Source organism: Athene noctua, chromosome 2 (assembly GCF_965140245.1).
Source record: "Athene noctua chromosome 2, bAthNoc1.hap1.1, whole genome shotgun sequence".
In the NCBI taxonomy this organism is placed as follows: domain Eukaryota; kingdom Metazoa; phylum Chordata; class Aves; order Strigiformes; family Strigidae; genus Athene; species Athene noctua.
Window position 1 is genome coordinate 106,857,817 of NC_134038.1, and position 19,540 is coordinate 106,877,356.

The following is a 19,540-nucleotide window of genomic DNA, read 5'->3' on the forward strand; positions in this document are numbered from 1 at the left end:
TCCTGTGACTCCTTTTAAAAAACAAGTTAATTCAGCTGAGGTATCTTTTTTATTTTGTCTTTTTTCCTATGTGTATATTAGAAATTTAAATTGATTATTGCTTTATCTGTACTTACAAGTAAATGCTGGATTCATTGCCTCCTATATCAGGTGACTGGAGTTTCTGCACAAGTATCACAATTATGCCAATAAAAAGCACAAAGTTTATCTAAGGGAGAAAGAAAGGAAAAAATTATGATAAGGATATATTTTTTCAAGTATGAGAATGAGATATTCAGTGACTTGCTGGCTCCATTGCCTTACTGTTCACCAAACTGCAGTCTAGAATTTTTATAGGGTCAGGAGTAATGGAATATGTTTACAAGGGTCTTATTACCCCCTTTCCAGGCAAAAATAACCCTCTTGCATCAGCTAAAGGCTCTCCTCAGTCCCAAGCACCAGATAAGACAAACATAAGCTAAAAGGTTTCGACGTTTGTCATCATCAAAGAGTGCAAAGAAAAAAAGGAAAGATCTGTGCAGATAAAAGCCATATAGCAAACATCTCAACAGTAAATTAACTTCCATTCTCTGAACTAAGGCACTTCTCAGTTTAACAGCATCCATCAACCTTTCCTTCACTGAGAATTTAGTTTCTCCCCTTTCCTGAAAATCCCAAGTTGTGTCACTTTCCTTCTGCTTGACTGAATCTCTCACAAAATGAGATGTTTTTGGAAGGGGAGGGGTGTGTGTGTGTGTGTGTTTATGGTCATCTTCGTGTCTTTTAGTTTTATATCATCCTGGGCATCTTCTCTTTTGTAGAATCATGTAATTACAGATGTAATTTCAAAAATGTGAACATTAATATAAGAACCAGTTTATTTTGTTGCTTTGGCTTCAGATTTGGCTGTCACCAACTCCATAGCTTCTTAACACAAGAAAAAAACAGTGAGAAATTTAAGTTGATCTCTTATTGCAACCTTTTACTCCTGTAAGGAGACCAAGAACTTAAACTAGATGTGAGCATCTCTTTCAGAAGATTTTTCTATTTGATCTGAGGACTATAAATGAATGGAGAAGTCCAGTTGTCCCTTGCTAGGTTGCTTGAATGTTTAATGCTGTCAACAGAAGCCAGGTACAACTGATTCGCCAAAGCCAGAATGTGATCCTTCATAGAATATGTCTGTGAAGCATAGAAATTCACATGCTTTGATATAACAAAAGCTCCAGAAATTGAACCTGCTTCATCCCATTATCCTTCAGTGTTATTAGCTAAGTTATCTTTAATATGTCTAAAGGTTACTGTACTTTAGAGAGCTGTCCAAATAGTTAAAAGGGCAAGCACCAAACCTGATGAAAAACACCTACATGTAGATAGCTACCTGGGAGTTGGATGTCTAAATTCCCACAACAGTCAGTGCAGACCTGGCCAATGTTGTCATTGGAGTATGGAGAGGAACTTAGCATGTCGAGAATTAGACGCCTACATGTGGTAAGCCAAACAGCTTTTTAGGTGCCACTAACCATATTTTCTAGAAGCTCAATTTAATTTCCTAAATGGAGGAGCCCAACACCATTTTAAAATTGCCATATTCTTTTGAGGCAGCAGCTGGAGGCCAAACAGCATACTTTAGAACATAGGTCTCTAGCATCATTTGAGTCAACCCCAAGACTTCTACCAACTAAAGTGAGCTTAGATACTTTGTTGACATTTGAGCATATTGCACTGTCTGCAATGCTATTATAAAGCTAATATTAGCTAAAAAAAATTAAATAAAATACAGCTGTGAATTTAATTTCATCCAACAGACACAATTTAGTTTCCCAGTGCCTTGCATCCACACTTGGCCTTCAGCTGCCATCCCAAATGGCACATGATTCCCATACATCCTGTATGTATGTATGTATCCATATGCCAGACACAAGCAAATGCTCCATATGCTCTAGGGTCTTACTTTTGGCATTTGGTACCTATGTTTAAGCAAGTGAATAACTCCTTATCTACATAGTCTTTGCTTGCAGGCAGTGCACCATCATTTAACTCGTACAAAACTTCCTTTATAACAATGGAATTACTTAGCATTGTGGATGGCAAATAGTGGACGTTCAGACTGTTCAGTATCCCTGCACAGCTGATGCAGCAGTTTGTAAAGCCATTTGAAGCTATTTACATCAGTTATTTACCCTTGAAAGTGTTGAGGAAGCTCCTCTTCCAAGTAGTACTTACCATGATTGATCCAACCACAGGGCCCTTGATCACCCACCACAAGGCAGTGTTGTCATTCATGTCCCAGCAGCTACAGTCGTTAATGAAAGAATGGGGTGGGGAAAGGGAAGGAAGGAGAAAGGTAAAGATGTAACAAGGAAGTTAAACTTATAACAATTTTTAAGGGAGTGGAGAAAGGGAGATTGGTCTTGTAGTAAAATTATTTTATTTGGATTTAAAGGTACTAGTTCTTTAGTCTGTCCCTGTCATAGCTTTCTTTTACAGCCTTTACCCAACTTATCTGAAAGTAAAGTAAGTATTTTTGTGGCAATTTCAATCGTACCTCCTACTAAACAGTTTAGTCATTTTGGAAAATGCCTTTATGTGTGTTTCTGTGTCTACACACAACTGTAAAATTGTCCCTTTAAGTGAACATCTCAGTAGAAGGGAAAAAAAAGACAGGAATACATTGAAGAGCAAGAGATGGTTATTCCAAAGTTTGATGTCTCAGTTACTTTTCCAGGGTAAACAGATATGAATGTTGGTTCCTGACCCTGACATGAGTATTCTTACACATATCTAGTACATGAGGATGTAGTAGAGACTATTCACATATAGGAATGATTTTCCAGTCATTGAGTTGCAAGTCCTACCAAGGAGCAAGGATTCATCTAAGAAGGTTGAAGTGTTGGACAACAGTTGGGGTCAGCTCCTTTTTTAAACCATTGGGAGTGGGAGATCATAAATAAAATGGCATTTCTAACTCAGCACTTAAAATCTTCCTCCAGATTCACTGACGATTCTGCTAAAGTTTGTTACATATAGACGTATTTGGACATTCATTTGTAGAGGAAGATAGAGGGTCCATATACAAATGGATTTTTAAGTCTAATGTACATTTTTAAAGCTAGAAAAAGAATAATAATCACCCCCCCAATCTTATTTCCCCTGCTACACCACCCCCACTGCACTATTTTAAGTTATTAAGAATTTGATTGTCAGTATAAAAATGTCTTTTATTTGTCTCCTCTTTCTTCTCCTCATGCTTCCCTCTGGAAAACATAAAATCACAGAAAAATGTCTACTTTGTACCTGCAGTTCTGAGAAGGAGGGTTTCCCTCCCACTGGGACAACAGCCAAAAGTCCCAGCAGTGGTTGTCATGGTGCATTTGTCAGATGCCAAGAAACAATTTGAAAGAGCATACAGGAATAAACCACTGTTGATCTTATGAGAGTTTAATGCAACTTCTGTGTCATTTAAATGGTAGTCTGGTAGCATCTGGAGTAAAAGTGAAAATCTTTACTTTAAACAAAACTAAATACATGTGCAAGCATGAGGAAGTAGTGCTAAAATTCCATCATCAAAATGTATGTAAGAGAAATCCCAAGCAGCTGAGTGATGTCTGGTTTAGAAATTTCAGTTGAACTTATATATGCAATATTTTACTGGATTCCCATAAAACAAACAATACAGATGTGTGTGGTAGAAATGGCGAGAAGAGAGGAAATTTAGAGCTGGGATATTACATTTTCCAAAAATTACCTATTTCTGCTTCTATCTACAAAGCCTAGAAACTTAAAATCCCCCCAAATCTATGGGACTGATGACTGAGATTTTCAAAAGCAGAGTAACATTTCCGAGTTACCTCATTTTGGATGCCCAACTTAAAATATTTGAAAGGAGACAAATGTTCAGAGGAAACTTCTCACTCATAGTCTGGAAATCAAGCTTTTTTCAGTTGTCAACAACTGTGTGCCACAAAACAAAAGCACGCAAAATTATATTTTTAATTCTTTGTATGCATTTATAAATCAGGTGACCTCTTCTGGAGATTACCCACTATATGCACAACTCAACCTCTTTAAGATGCACATTAAATTTACCCTGAAAGTCTTTAGTGAGTTGACCAATGTTGGAAGAATCTGGACAAATTCTAATATTAATCTGGCTGTACAAACAGGCATTGGTGTTTGGCAATTTCTCTGTGTGGATAAGAAATGAGAAGGGACAGAATCTACCTGCTATAGTTCCAGCCATCTATATTCAAGAAATCTACAGCCCAGCTAATTGTCCTGGACTGTGATTGGGACAAAGAGACAGCTGGAGGTTGGTTTTTTTTTTGTTTGTTTGTTTGTGGGTTTTTTTTGGTGTGTTTTTTTGTTTGTTTGTTTGTTTGTTTGTTTGTTTTTTTCCCCCACACTGATGTATTTTAAATGTGTACTCTGGGGCAGTACATCACTCCCTACAGTTGCCTGTTCTTCTTAGACCTAGACCTTTCCTTCTACAGGATGTGTCCCCTGCCAGTTCAGTTGTCACCATCTACCTTACCTTGTGGATGTCAAAAAGGAATCAGACCAAGCTTATACAGAGATTTTTTTCAAGGACTTTTTTTGTCCAGTTTCTGTGACATAGGATGGATGTGGTGGAAAAAACACCACCTTCTCAGATGAACATGACCAGAAGGAAAAAAAGCAACGCACAACAGAACAGTCTGTAATATCAGCCAACAATCTATACTACATAAACAGGCTTCCTAGGTTCTTTCAAATGCATTGCTCCAGTGGAGGTCAGACACACAGGACTCTTTTCAGGATGGATGAAGGAAAGGGAGCCACTGGGATGGGGGAAGGATGTGATTTTTATTTGAAAGGCCAGAGTCTGATCTCTGTTACATCTCTGGTGTACATCTGGAATAACTTCATTTAATTCAGTAGCACAGCTCTGGATAAACAGACACTTGCATTTATCTCCACAAAGCTGTCACTTACAGTGATGTGAATCAGGAGCTGAAGTCAAGGGAGCTCTGCCAGTTTTATAATGAGCAAGCAGGAGGAGACTCAGAGTCTGTATTTTAGTCCATGCTTTTGTGACTATGGTTTCCCAGTTCAGTGATTTCTGCAATGTTTTCAGGCTCATGCTGGCTTCTCCCCCACCCCCAGAACAATGCTTGCTGATTTTTAAAAAGTAACCACTGAGACGCTCAGCTAGAATCTGTCTAAATGTGTTGCATGCTAAATAGCTTCTCTAACTAAAAGAAAGGAAAGGGTTTTTTTTGTTATTTTTTGTCCTTCTTTTTCTTTCTGCAAGACATTACCCCTACCCACAAAATGCAAGGACTGTTTAGACTCCTAAGAGAAATTAATGCGTTTAAGACCAGTGTTGTAATGATAATGACACAACAGGGGTTTCTGGCTTGTTTTGCATGGAAAAAAAAACCACATTTAATTTGTCTTAATGTCAAAATAGAACATTGGGTCAAAGCACTGGCATCCCAAGTGGAGGAAGGGCTGTATGTGCTTTCCAAAAGAGCGTGAAAATACAAGGATGAAGAAAACCTGACAGAACAGCGAGTCTTGTTCAAATTCTGGATCCAGGTATCTCTAGTATAAAGCAAAATTAAAACATAAGCCTAAATCTCTCAGAAATGGGGCTCGGGTGCATAATTACACCTTTCACTCAGATCAAGGTTTTCACTGCTGGATATTCCAAATTTTATTCAGTCTCCCTCATTCACATATTTTTCTAACATTTCACCAGCTGTCATGAAAAAACATTGCTAAGTTTATATTTTCCTGGTGTACATACATGTCCATTCCTACCAGCTATGCCTTCTGCTTTATCAGACCACGCAATCTACAGACTACCATCAGTGTAGGACCATCTCAGGAAACAGGCTGTCCTTCTGGACCTTTAGAAAAGGATACAGGATATTTGCAGCATTTTTCCCTACCAAAAGAGACCATTTGGGTGGAATCTACCCTCTTCAATCCTTTCTGAAATTATTCCATTTCCTCATTTTTGTTAACACAGAAGACAGGATGTCTCACCCCTACTTATCTCCTCCACTAGATTTATGGAGAAAACTCTTCAATCTAAACTCCTAATTGTCGCTGTAAATCAAAGCTCATCAATGCCTTGTGCAGATTTGACTCATCGCATCAGAGATATCTGTAATAATTTCTACAGCTGAGCTCATCACCTATGTCTTCCTTCATAATCAGTCAGAAAGGAGCAATCACAGGTGTGATTCACCTAACAGCTCTTTTAAGATGAGATAAACCATATCCTGGACTCCACTAATTTAACCAAACAGGGAACGAAGGGCCACTAGGCCAGCTGCATGTTTACAGGGTAAGATGCCTACATCTTCTTTTATGAATTCACCAGTGCAATAGGAACATGAACATCGAACTATGGCTATTTATGCAGATGAACAGGAAAATAGGTTGAACACTGGACCTAAACTACTTGCATGCATAAATCAACGTCAGAAATCGAAGGACAAACTATATTTCTGTTTCATCCTTGTCATCATACTGAATGCATGTGAAATGATTTCCCATGCAGCAATACCTACCCAGTATCATCAAAGTGAAGTCTCAGCACTGCCCAGACAGTGACACAAATTGTTGGGGTACCTGCAGAGATAAGATGGTGATATTAGCAGTCTAGACACATTTATTACTCAGAGGTGAGCGCTTTTTGCAACGTATTCACTGAGCTTTTATTTCCTAATAGCACTCATGCATGAAACAATGCAAGCCATTACATTAATTCAGAGCTCTAGAAACATCTATCTCAGTCAGAGGATGGGTTAGTTTTGGTGGGATTGAAGAAGCAAAACTGGTAACAGGGATAAATGATGTCATTTCAGGTCATTATTGCTCAAAGTTGTTGTACTGCATCTTATTGCATGAACTGTAAAACATAGTCTGTACAAAATAAAACCAGGAACATCAGCTTCTGTGTCTAGAGCTACTGTAATTATGCAATAATTTCAGAGTGGCAGATGTTGAACTGTAATGACATTATTGTATTCTTTGTATTCTTATGTGGTTTTGTCTTAAATGATTTATGTGCATTCAATTTTCTTTGTTCTTTTATTTACTTATTCAACCAAAACTAATCAGTAGAGGATATTTTTCCTTTATTCAAAGGATAATTTCACTTTTTCGTGAAAAAAAACCAACGCCCTAAAAGAGAATATGGGGAGCAAGGATTTAATTTCTATTTCAGACATTTCTTTACTCTTTAAAAAATGCATGTAATACTATGGAACAGTAAGAATCCACTGAGAAGCCTGGATTTATTTTCCTTTCTGGAAACACCGAAAGTGCAGTTTTTCAGGGAAAATATTTTTATAAAATAATGCATTCTCGCAAGAGAACTTTGTGCAAGTTGGATCTATATTTTATGTCAAATAAAATCTTTGACTAGGAAACTCCTTACATTTATTCAGGCACCACTGGAAAGATAAAGTGCTAAAAAGCAAACAAAACAAGGACCTTGATAACCCCAACTTGCGGCAGTGAAAGAGACTGTCGTAAACTGACAGGAACAATTATGCTTCATACATTTTGCAAGGCTGTGTTGATGTCACATTAATTAGTCATTCGACTGAATCCACTTAAGTGAGTCTCTGTCAAATCTTATATTCCCACTATCAGAAATAAAAATATCCCTGTTAGACTTAGATGACTGATGAAGCCCCTTTAAAAAAGCATACATAGAAATATTTGAAAGGAAAATAATAAAAAGAAATAGAATGACAGGCTTTGGGTAGAAGAAATCATGCATGTTTAATCTAAACTGAAGTCTGCTTTTTGTACATGAGAATACCTAGAAAACATTGAGATCTTTGTGCAATTAACAGATGCTCAATAATAAAAATAATCTTTAAATATCAAACAGTCTCATGTGCTATCTAGTTTGCACTGATTTGCACTATAAAAATTTTGAAGGTATGAATAGTGTTCCAAGTCTGAAACATGGGCAGGAATGCAGAATTACACTAAATGTGTCATAAAAGCATGTTTTGGATCAGCTTGGAGTTTTGAACCATCTGCTATATGAATATACATAGACTCATTTTTCTTTACATCAAAAGATATATATATATCTTCATCACCTTATTTTCAGCTTCTAAGTAACATTATAAAACAGACAAGCCTCAAAGGCTGAGAATAGAGCTAGTGGTGCTGACTGTGTCTCTGCCCTGAGTAAGAAGCAAGGAGTAGGCATTATGAGAGATCTCCGGAAGACAAGAGTCTGTCTGGAGAACTTGTCAGCATATTGCATATTGAAGAGAAAAAAACCTGTCTGGATCGACACAGCCATATGTTGTTCTCATTAATCAAGCGAGGACACTGATGTGCTCAGCACATTTTAAGAAAAAGATAAACATCCAGATGCTACAAAATGCTGAGGTCTTGCTTATTGCTGCTTCACTGCACCTCCCTCCCCACCAGCTCTGAGCTTGCATCCAGAGTCTGGATGTGCTTCTGTTGTTGAAAGTGCCAATTGCTCCTACCAGGTCAGGGAAACTGCTATTCAAGTTGAAATATGCAGGAGTTGAGAAAATACTGTGTTTAAAAAACCCCCAAACTCTCCACATTTGGATATTGTCTTAGTGTTATTAATGAATATTATTGATACTGCTTTGAATACGAACAGTTAGATATTATTTATGGTATTCAATTCAAGAACAAATATTTTGAGGTTGCATTACAGAATGAATCTATCTGCGTAGTTCTTTCATTACAGAGATTGATTTAAAAAAAACCCCCTCAGTTAATATGCTGTGTTGCAATATTCTCATATTTAGACAAACCTATAGACATGAAATCTGTGCAAACTTAATTAAAGCAACCCAATTTCTGATTTATATTCAGAATGCAAAGATTTACACATTGTTTTCTTTCATAATTGTCACATTTTCATGTACATAGCCTTTGAGTTCTCTTTGACAACAGCCCTATATCTCAGCTGTAATGTGTTTATACATCTGTGGATAGTATAAGGGAAACTTTGAACATCCTTTTCCAATAGCCTTTTCCAGTAGCTATCCTTTTCCAACAGCCTTTACATGACATAGGTTTTTTCTGATCACTTGTCCTATCTTCTCTATAACTTTGCTCCTATTGTAGGAAGTCTTTGTTGGGAGATAAGAATTTTTGTCTATGTACAGCTGCCTCAGGAGGGAAAAAGGAAAACCAGCTGTGGATTACTTGAAAGTTCAGGTTACGTGAGGATGGTTTTTTCAAAGGAGAATAGTTTAAGGCATGTGGTTTCTATATAGAATTTACACCTAATTACGCAGGGTTATTTCCAGATTATTTCAGAAGTGTTCTTATTTTAAGTATGAAAATTAAGCTTAACCTTCCTAGGGTACATTTAAAATGAATGTATTCTTCTGCATTCACCATCTGACTTCTGCACAAAAACTTCAGCAAAGAACTGTTTGAATTAACATGTTGCAGCAATCAGTTTACCTCCAGAGGCCAGAATGAAAAATAGTTACACTGGTTATCATTGTACAACTGGCCTTCTGAACCAAATCTTGTTTTTCCCCATCCAGTTAGGATGAGCATATGTGGATACCCCTTGAATACATTTTCAGTTTAGCTATTGTCTGGAAGAAAGACATAAATGAAGGAATAGAAAATGGACTAGACATAGTATTGCAGATTTGATTAGCTGAAGAACTTGGCATTAGGATCATATATTGTAGAAGGCATTTCTCAGTTGTGGACTACATCTCTGCAAGAGATGCAGTGTCCTCCAGATTTCAGTTCAACTCTATTCAGACAAAAAAGCACAACATGGTTCAGTCTGCAGTCGTACTTCTATATAAAGACTAAAACTACACTTTGAAATGTATGTGGAAATATTAGATGGTTTGTGAAGCTGTCTTGCACGCAGACACACTTTAGACAAGAAATGTCACATACCCCAGCCAATAATAGTGTACCAGTAGAAATATCTCCTCTCAGGGAAAAAAGTTTCTACCAATAAAGTGAAAAGGTACAATCCCTCAATGAAAAGCCAGAAGTAGTTGGACATGACACAGTAGTGAAAAAACACCATCACTGCTTTGCATTCCACCTGCAGAGAATCAAGAAAAATAAAGTTATTTCCATGTTGTTTCCACCTAAGAGATAGAGAAAATGCTTTCAACCTCTCCAAATCTCTTAGTGAAAAGAAACACAGCTGGTACTAGTATTATACACTTTTAATAGTAAAGTTTTAAAAGCATGAGAAGAATGTGAGTTGCCACTTCAAGATCAAAGCTTGAAAGGGCAGGTAGCCAATTTTACCAGTAGGAGGCGGTCAACGAGCATCTGCAGACAGCTTGAGAACATCTTGTGTTGGTGGGAGTTCACATCGTCAATGAACGCTAATTGCTAGATTTAAGCCCCCTTCCAAGGATTAAGTGCAGAGAAGAAAAGAATCCAGTTGCGTATTGAGAAACCTAAGGAAGGATGTGAAATAGCAGGACAATTGTGGAAAGCCCCCAGAGTGGGATCAGAAAGGATGCACCCTCCTGTGTGCAGTTGAGAATTGTACTTCCTTGCCATTTGCGGGTGTTGTCACTCAGGGACAGAAAATGAAAGTGTAAAGAAAGCAGAGTGATTTACTGCAAAACATAATGGAAGCTTTCATTCATTTACTGGGGGGGAAAGCAGCAGACAAAAGAAAAAAAAGACAAAAAAGACAGAACTGGGGTTGTTTAGTCTGGAGCAAAGGACACTCAGGGGAGACCTTATTGCTCTCTATAACCACATGAAAGGAGGTTGCAGTGAGGTGGGTGTCAGTCTCTTTTCCCAAGTAACAAGAGATAGGACAAGAAGAAACAGCCTTAAGCTGTGCCAAAGGAGGCTTAGATAGAATATTAGGAAAAATTTATTTACTGAAAGGGTTATGAAACTTTGGAATAGGCTTCCCAGGGAAGTGGTTGAGTCACCATCCCTGAAGGTCTTTAAAAGATATGTAGTGTAGATGTGGCACTTAAGGACATGGTTTGGTTGGACTTGGTAGTGTTAGGTTTACGGTTGGACCTGATGATCTTTAAGGTATTTTCCAACCTAAATGATTCTGTGATTCTATGATTCTATGACAAAAGTGTTAGGTTCAAACCAAGCTCTACCCTCACCCTGTGAGAGTAGAACACACTTGTCTTTATAGAGTTCCACCCCAGAAAGACATCATTAGTCTTACAAAAGTAGGACTTTAAAAAAAAAAAAATAAAATCAGCTCCTCCCTGGGGCAGTGGGATGCTCATAGTTTTGACTGGTTCCCACTTGCACTGGGCCAAATATACAACCAATATGTTTAAACCATCAGATTCAGAGTTTCTTCATGGAAGCTCTACTAGGGCTGAAGATCTGGTCATTAGATGGTTGATTTTAACATATTTTATACTTCAAGTGTTTCAAAACAAAGAGGCAGATGAGTGGTGATATTAGAAGAGTGGTCTGAACAAAGTACAGATCTAACGTGGAGAAGAATTAAAAGCAAAAGCTAGTTTCAATGACAAAGAAAAGGCTGACTAAGAAACTACACAGCTGCACTTTCCTTGTGGAAGTGATTCATAGGGAATTTAGCTCATAACTGGATGGATAAAGGAGATCTCAGTTTGAGAACTCACTGTAATTCCATCATAATTATACTCGGTGAGCTGATATATCAAATCAAATACTAGCCTCAAATGTGAAAGGAATTGGGATTTATATGTAATATATAACTAAGTGGATCTGTTTAAAGAGACTGCTTTCCATGAAAACACACACTTCAGAGACAAACATGTGGCTAATACTAATTTTTTGAGAGTGTGACTGTCAGGGGTATTTTCTATGCCTGAATGGTCACCCTCTCTACACATGACTCTGCCTGACATTCAGACCAAATAAGGCTCTAGAGAAAAAACAGACCTTCAGATAAAGGAAATGGCTTGTGTCTGCTCTCATCCTACCTGTCACTATGCATATCTGTGAAAGGGAGAAACAGCCTGAGTAAAGTCAGAAACTAAAACCTGTATGTTCGTCCTGAGGGACAGACTGCTGGACACTGATTACATATTGAGATGTAACATCCACAGTTTTGCTGTGAACTGGGAGAGAAGTTTACCACCAATTACCTTATCTCCTAGTAGCTTCTCAATCTATGATACTCAACAGATTGCTGCCTCCCTCCCTATTTTTTGTTATGTCTTGCTGAAAAAAATAAAGAAAGGCCTTGGCTTTGGTTTTACTTACCGTTGAGATAAAGCAGTGGTTGCCATCCTGTTCAGCATAAAGAACCCCATCTTTAATGAATACGGATATTGCACGTAGGATGAATGAAACAAAGAGGTTCATGTGGATAAAATTTCGAGTGCAGTGAAGCTTCCTGGAGTAGAAAGAGCAAGGGAGAGGAAAAGAAGAGGGAAAAAAAAGAAAATACTTCTCTTTCGTGGAAATAGTATACTAGATCTATGTGTACCCATGGCCATAGTACCTTGGTGCTAAGAATAGCAAGATCTGAAAGCCATGGGTGTGGATAGTACAGACATAAAACAGGACCAAGAAGAGGGTTTGGAGATTTTCCTGTAAAAGCTTGTAGGGTAGCATAAAATAGATCCAGTCCAATGCAGCTTCTGCAGTTGCATTTACAGCCTACCGAAATGTGACTACTGGAGTGTGTTCAAGCTGGGGGAACAACTCTATTAAAGCATCTCTCTCTTATTCTACATCTGATGAGATAAAAGCTTAAACGTTGTTTTGGGCAGATGAGCTCAAGTTTCTTTTCTCCAGTGACTGAACAGCTCACTGCTTATGTCCTGACTCACCTGAAACGACACAGGATAACCATTGCAGTGGTGAGGGAAACAAGAGAAGTGCTGTATCCCACTGTGTACAGAGCCTTCACAGACAGATAGTAGTAATCCTTGGGAGGCAAACAACACATAGTTAAACAGTTCACCTATGGTCACATCTTCTTTACCTTGTCAATGTGCAGGGGGAATCATAGGCAGCAGTTATTTTTTGAACAGCCTGGTTTTCTCCTCTTGGTTCCCCTGAGAGCTCACTGTATATTAGAGCATTGCTCAATGTCTGGCATACCCTTGGGTCTGCATAGCATGAAGCTTATTTGTCAGGGAGCTAGGAAAGGCTATATATAGCTCTTTGCCCACTGTGCATGTATCTGTAGAATAAAAGTAGTTGGCTAAGGGATTCCTTAGTTAATGGGGGAAGAATTGGGGCTTAACCCATGCTTCTAGAAGCTGTTTCAACAGTAAACACTCATATTCTAGAAATGTTCAGCACAGGGCTAGGAAGGATTTAAATTACACTTCTCACATTTTAATGCCCATAAATACCTGATTGTTTCATGCTAATCACCATCAGATCAGAACATGACCAGAGGCTGGACAAAAAGCAGCTTGCTGCTCCCCCCCTTCATTTGTTTTTAATTAGAAGATTAATTCCCACCTGGTTATCGGACTCTGTTTCATTTTCATCAAAGCCGCAGGCATCATAATAATGAGGAAAAGGTTCAGACCAGCCATCTTCAGTGCAATTTCTGCTGATGTCCCCTATGCCAAGTACAGTTGGGAATGTGATATTGCTGAAGCAAACATACCAGGACATACCCTCCCTCCCCTTGGTACATGACCAAAGAAAACCCCATAGTACTACTGGAGGTACTATTTATCTGGCTATCCATAGAAGACTTTAATGGCATCTTGAAAGTTTAATGACATCTTTAATGACTCAGTTCTACAATAAGCATCTGTGGATGTCTACTACTACGTCTGGTCACCAGAAAGCAAAAGAGATGTAAGTAGTATAGGCAGTGCCTCCAGGCCACCAAAGATCTTATTCTCAAGTCAGGGGTCAGCTAAATGTCCACTTCTCTCCATTGACTCTGAAAGGCATCTAGGGAATACAGCTTCAATGTGCATATCTACACTTGAGATGGCTAAAGGGTAAGTCCAGTGTTTAAATATAGGCACTTTGTGCTATTTAAAATGATCGATGTCTGAGGCATATGCATGGGACTGGCCAGAAAACACAAGGCTAACGTGATTTTTTGGAGTGGCTGCTGGAAGCCTGACAGGATACTGTAGGATATCTAAAATAGCCACTATATGCTTATGGTGAGGCAGCTGGATTGTTCTCCTCTAGTCAGGTAACATGTATCCCACTCATTTATCTTCAAGCCTAGGCTCTGATCGAAGGTGACTGTGATAAGGGTCTGTAGGAAAACAACGGAAAGATGGAGTGGGAATCTTTTCCTTGTCTCTGTCTGTCATAGCAATATGTTCATTTATATCTCTGGATGCCCATTGTGGCTTTAGCTGGCAATTTCAAAGCTGTTTCAGAGCTTTACACATTCCTCTGCCTATTTGTTCCCAACCTGGTTTACAACCTTATTCTGAAGCAAGTGTTTGCAAGGAGGCTCAAAACTGGCACAGAGAAAACCTTGTTGTCTTTGTCTCTCCTTTTACCCTAATTGCTTGGCTAATCTCATAGGAGGACTAACTCCTAAATGGCTTTCATTGACAGTCAAAAGGCTTAAAACTGTATTGGGAAGCAAGAGCTGGGGATAGAAGAGGAAAGTGTCTCTTGACACTCTGTTATTGAGGCTGCCTAAAGTGGGATGGCCCCCACGGTGTTCTTTTTAAGCACCGTTATTCTTGCCAGAGCTCAGTGACCTGGCTGAAAAATTAGAGCTGGGCTGATGGCTGCACTATTCCTCTCCAGCACAATAGAACAGTTTCCATTTATTGAACTATTACAGTTTTTGGAGTTTGAGCTGTACCTTGAGCAAAATTGACGGAAATTTCCAAGGGTAGGTTTTTTTTTTTTAATTATTATTTTATTTATTTATTTATTTATTAAGGTTGTGCTGCTTCACATTCTTAGAGCAATTTAATCAAGTAGCTCATCACACTAGCAGTGACCTTAATTTTAGAGAATCTGTTTGCCATCCATGCAGCAGAATATATCTATTTAATCACAGCATTCATCTAAGAACATTGCATTACTTGGCAAATTTTGGTAAATTACTCTTGCACATTCATCCCTAGTTTTCTGTGGAAAATAACCACTGAATCATGGTGCTGACTTTCTTTAACACCATTTAGTAATTACTGTTAAGCAGGTAGATATAATTTCTAACAACATACTTGCTAGATTGCAAGGCTCAATAGTGGAGGAATAAATTTTCATAATACTGCTAAAAGTAATGTACCAGAAAATGTGTCACCGTAATTAGAACTGATTAGAAAATAATATCTAAATGGCAGGAGAAAAAGGTTGGAGCTTCCTTTTTAACAGATTTAAAATAAAAAGAGAAACATTCCATGGTTCTGTTTCTTACCTAGGGGAGACTGCGCTGTGCCTTCCAGCAGGTCATAATCACCTATAAAAGTCAAAATTTGGTATGAAATTTTTTCGATTGTGTTTTCTGTTAGAACCCAAACTGGTCTCTGCAGAAATCAGTGAATAGAATCTAACTGAATTTTATTTGTTTGGATCAGGCCCAAAGGCAAATAAATAATTGATTTTGTCTTTTCAGGAAGCAAAGAAAGAGTTTTACCTGTGACTTTAACTCAAAGCTGAACTTACAAAATTACAAATTGTTACTGCAAGCAGCAAGCACATAGCTAAAAACACATGCAATCAAACTGGGACTAATTTTATTGTAAAATTATAGAAGTCAAATGTTGTAACTTTAGAAATTTACATTTATAATCCATAGATATCTAAGTATGGTCAGTTTTCACAGAATTCATGAAAGATTGTTTCTATCAAGCAATGACAAAGAGCAATGATTAATTGGTTTTAAGTAAGATAGTTTAATTTTGTAGTATTAAGTTAGATCACATTGATTTCTAGAAACAGATTTTTACTTTCACTTTTTATTAAAGTGTTACAATGAACTACATGTATTTAGTATCATAATGGTTGATGTACAAACAACTTTTCAATAATCTAATATTATCATATACTCTACATACAATTTTTGAGAACAGAGGTACATAGGAGGTAGTCAGCACAAATGGTTCTTACCCGCATGTGTTTGCCCCAAGTTATCTACTTCCCAGCCTGAAATTAGAAGAATAAAAATAATTAGTTTGATCTTGATAGTAGCTTCTTTCCCATTAGAGGAGTGGATGTAGAAGTGCCCAGATCAGAACTGCAAGAAAAATTTGTTTAAATCTTATTTTCCAGATCAATACTGTGTATTTATGGCTGGAAAGTGGTTTTCATAAGATGGTCGATTGCATTGTATTGTTAATTCTCTCTTTATCACGGAGTTTCATCAAACTCTAGGAAGGATATGAAAAAGTGATGAGGAAGGGTTTTTTTGTGGGTTGATTTTTTTTTTCTTTTTTTCTTTTTTTTTAGGGGTGCAGCGTTCTTAAATAAGAAAGACCTACACATTTTCAAAATATTTTGCCAAAATCCATGATGTTTTGTATACCAAAACTATAAAATGTTACAATGGGAAATCATAAAAGTTTGGGTTTGTGTTAGAGATTTTCCTTTTTCTTTCTTTTGTCCTTCCAAAATAAAATGTTGGGATTATGTCAAACCAATTTCCTGAATTGCACTGAAGTCAGACTTTCCTGAATCATCTATATTTTGGCTCAAACTTGGCGTTGGAGGATGCATAAAGAGGAGCTACCTTAAGCCACCGAGTGGTGCTGATGTATCATGCACAGAGGGACACCAAGTAGCCTGACACAGCTGCAAATAGCTCTGCCAGTGGCCCATCGATGAGTGAAATGTTTCCAACATTTCACTGACTGTTAAATGCTTTGATTATCTTAGTTCTGTATCCCCTGGACTAACCAAAGGGCTTCAGGTTGTTCTTCTTTAACCCTGAACATATGGCCAAATCTTAACTAGTGACTGGAAAAGCTATTCACCAATTTGTAAGAGAGGGTTTTTATTAAAAGTGATCTCCAAAGGGCTGGTTTTGATTCTATGTGAAGTTCAGCACATAAGGAAATAAAACAGTAAAGAGAGCCTTTTCAGCACAGTATAAATGTATTTTATATTTTATACTTTTCAAATTCTTTATCATGTAATAATTTTAAATTCAGTGATTCCTCTCCTCTTAAATCAGATGTGCTTTTTGATCTTCTAATGTAGAAAACGGAGGATTTAGTGTGAAGATTATGGTGGGAGTTTAGAAAGCTAAGCTGAAGCATCAGGTAGGCTGTACTGTGTCTTTGAAAGGATGCATTCAACATCAAACCTACACATTCAACCCACCAGTTACTCTGGAGGGTTAAACCTGAAAGCCACTATGAGAACACCCTTGGTCTCCTGGCTTCTTGCCCAAGTCCAGCTGCTTTCAAGATTTAACATATGAGAATTCTTGAATGTTTGCCAATATTGGGAAGGTGTACTAATTCTGAAGATAAGTCACCAATGCTCTGAGCAAGTATTTTCCAGTAAGTATCATTCAACCTGCTGCATCAGACTAAATTACCAGATGTAGCAGGAGTTCTATGGCTGTGCTAGAGATCATTGGCAGAATAACAAGGATGTCTCTGCAGAATATTTTGGAAAGACAGGTTTCCCTCCTGAGCCTACAAAAACTCAGGTTTATTAACAGTGATATAACTCAGATACGGATGCCTATGTTGCTAAAATCTGAGTTCAGAATACCAACTTTAGCATAGCCTGTGGGAATTTTTAGCTGTGGTTTTATTAGGCAGTGAATCAAAAAGCAAGCCATTGTTCCTTTATCATTATCCTTCATAATGTCTTTCATAGACTGTTGACACTTAAATCAGTAGCTCGTAATGGAATTGATTCCTTACATGAGATTATCTTACTCAATAGTCTGACCCACAAAAGCAGGATAATAAGAAGCTGCTAAAAACCTCCAAAAATTTTTTTACTCATAAAAATCCAGTTTTAGTTTACTAGTTGCATAGTGTGGCTTCAATCCTGAAATGTGGTATTACAAAATTGTGGGAAGAAGACCAGGCCAATTTTAAGTAGATTGAAGCCTGATGTTCCTGGCATATTCCACTGATGGCTCAGAAAAATATATTTTTGAAACTTAAATGTTTTAATTTCAGCTAATTTTCCTATAATCTAAAAAAAATGAAAGAAAAATTACCATTATTTCACTCTAAATGTGGGTGGTATGTAGTCACATTGATGTTAAAATATTAGATTTTAGTTTTATTAATGCATTTTATTTGTGTTTGAACATCATGAAAGGATTCACATTTTCAACAATGTTAATTTTCTGATTGCTGTAGGAACAAAATCGCTTTTTCTACATCTGAGTCCTGGCTAATGTACTGAAGAAAGTTCCAGTACAATCTTTTACTATACAGGTTTTTAGGCTTGATCCATCAGCTTAATTTTCTCTAATAAATTAAGCTACTGCAAAGTCAATTAGATTTACAGTGAACATTATACTCTGAATTACAACTAAAAGTCAAACTTCATCTAATGAGTGTTGTGATAACATACGCACAATTCTATGTGTGTATATATGCACATATATAAATACATATATAAGCACACAATGAAGGAACATACAGCCACCATCTGGCTTTAAATTCCTGTGTGCTGCTGCTGCCGCCCTTCTCTCTGACACCATATGTTTATGTATCCTGCACCAGAATATGGATGTTTACATGACAGATAACTGTGCCAATGGCTATGTTTGCTCACACGTATTAGAGAGCAATGGAGTTCATTTGGATTATTTCTGTGTTTAACATTTACCATGTCTACGTATATAGGGGAAAATCTGAGCTTTCATTGGATCTGGGGTTGTAAGAAATCCAGATACAGGGCAGTCCCTCTCATCTTTCAGACTATTAACCTGAACTTGTACTATTGTGTTTGTTTGTTTGTTTGTTTTTTCACCTGAGTGCCTTTCTGACTCTAGAGCAATCTCAGCAAATTTACTCTGGTGTCAGTGACATAATGGGCAAAACTGTAGGGCACCTTGCTGCATGGGCTTTCACACAAGTCCTCTCATTGCCTTTCTCTTAAGACGTAAACAGTGAGAAACTGGTGCATTAAGTTTTTCTGAGGAACCAGAGAAAGCCCATCAAGATTATTCTATGACAGTCTAGATAAAGTATATTAGTCTCTCAGAAATGAAGATTAAATAAAATACACTTTTCATCTGCATTTTGACTGGAACCCCATTTTTCAGGGTTTTAATTCAAGGATCACAGTCATGACCTACATGAATGACACCTGTGCTCCTCACATGTAGTTAAATAACAGTACAGACCAAACTATGGGAAGATGGAGTGAACAGCAGCTATTAAGCAGTGTCTTAGAACACCATCTATTAAATCAATAATTGCTCACATTAGTCAATAAATTCCCGAGGAAGCTAATATTATCCTTGACAAAGGATGGTTTATACAGTATATTGACTGATAGTGTTATTCATTATTTGACCAGACTGAATAGGTAAGTGTCACTCTTTGGGAAGCAAAGCAAATTTTCCATTAGTGCTTTAACTGGCATTATTAATTAGATGTTATTTACAGTACTACTTAGAGACCCTAGAGAAGATCCATCAGGATGTTGAATA

The 19,540-nt window shown here is 37.5% G+C and overlaps 1 protein-coding gene across 3 annotated transcripts in view; it reads right to left on the reverse strand.

Moving 5' to 3' along the window:
- The window catches only part of ADCYAP1R1 (ADCYAP receptor type I), a 101,659-nt gene that overhangs the window by 28,390 nt on the left and 53,729 nt on the right, over positions 1–19,540 (reverse strand). For all 3 annotated transcript variants that reach the window (XM_074897932.1, XM_074897931.1, XM_074897929.1), the window contains exons 5-13: positions 16,021–16,056; positions 15,329–15,370; positions 13,435–13,538; positions 12,792–12,889; positions 12,220–12,352; positions 9,916–10,069; positions 6,543–6,603; positions 2,206–2,275; positions 117–208 (exon numbers count right to left, since the gene is read on the reverse strand). In XM_074897932.1, the coding sequence (XP_074754033.1) occupies positions 117–208; positions 2,206–2,275; positions 6,543–6,603; positions 9,916–10,069; positions 12,220–12,352; positions 12,792–12,889; positions 13,435–13,538; positions 15,329–15,370; positions 16,021–16,056 (790 nt within the window). The remainder of the gene's footprint in view (positions 1–116; positions 209–2,205; positions 2,276–6,542; positions 6,604–9,915; positions 10,070–12,219; positions 12,353–12,791; positions 12,890–13,434; positions 13,539–15,328; positions 15,371–16,020; positions 16,057–19,540) is intronic.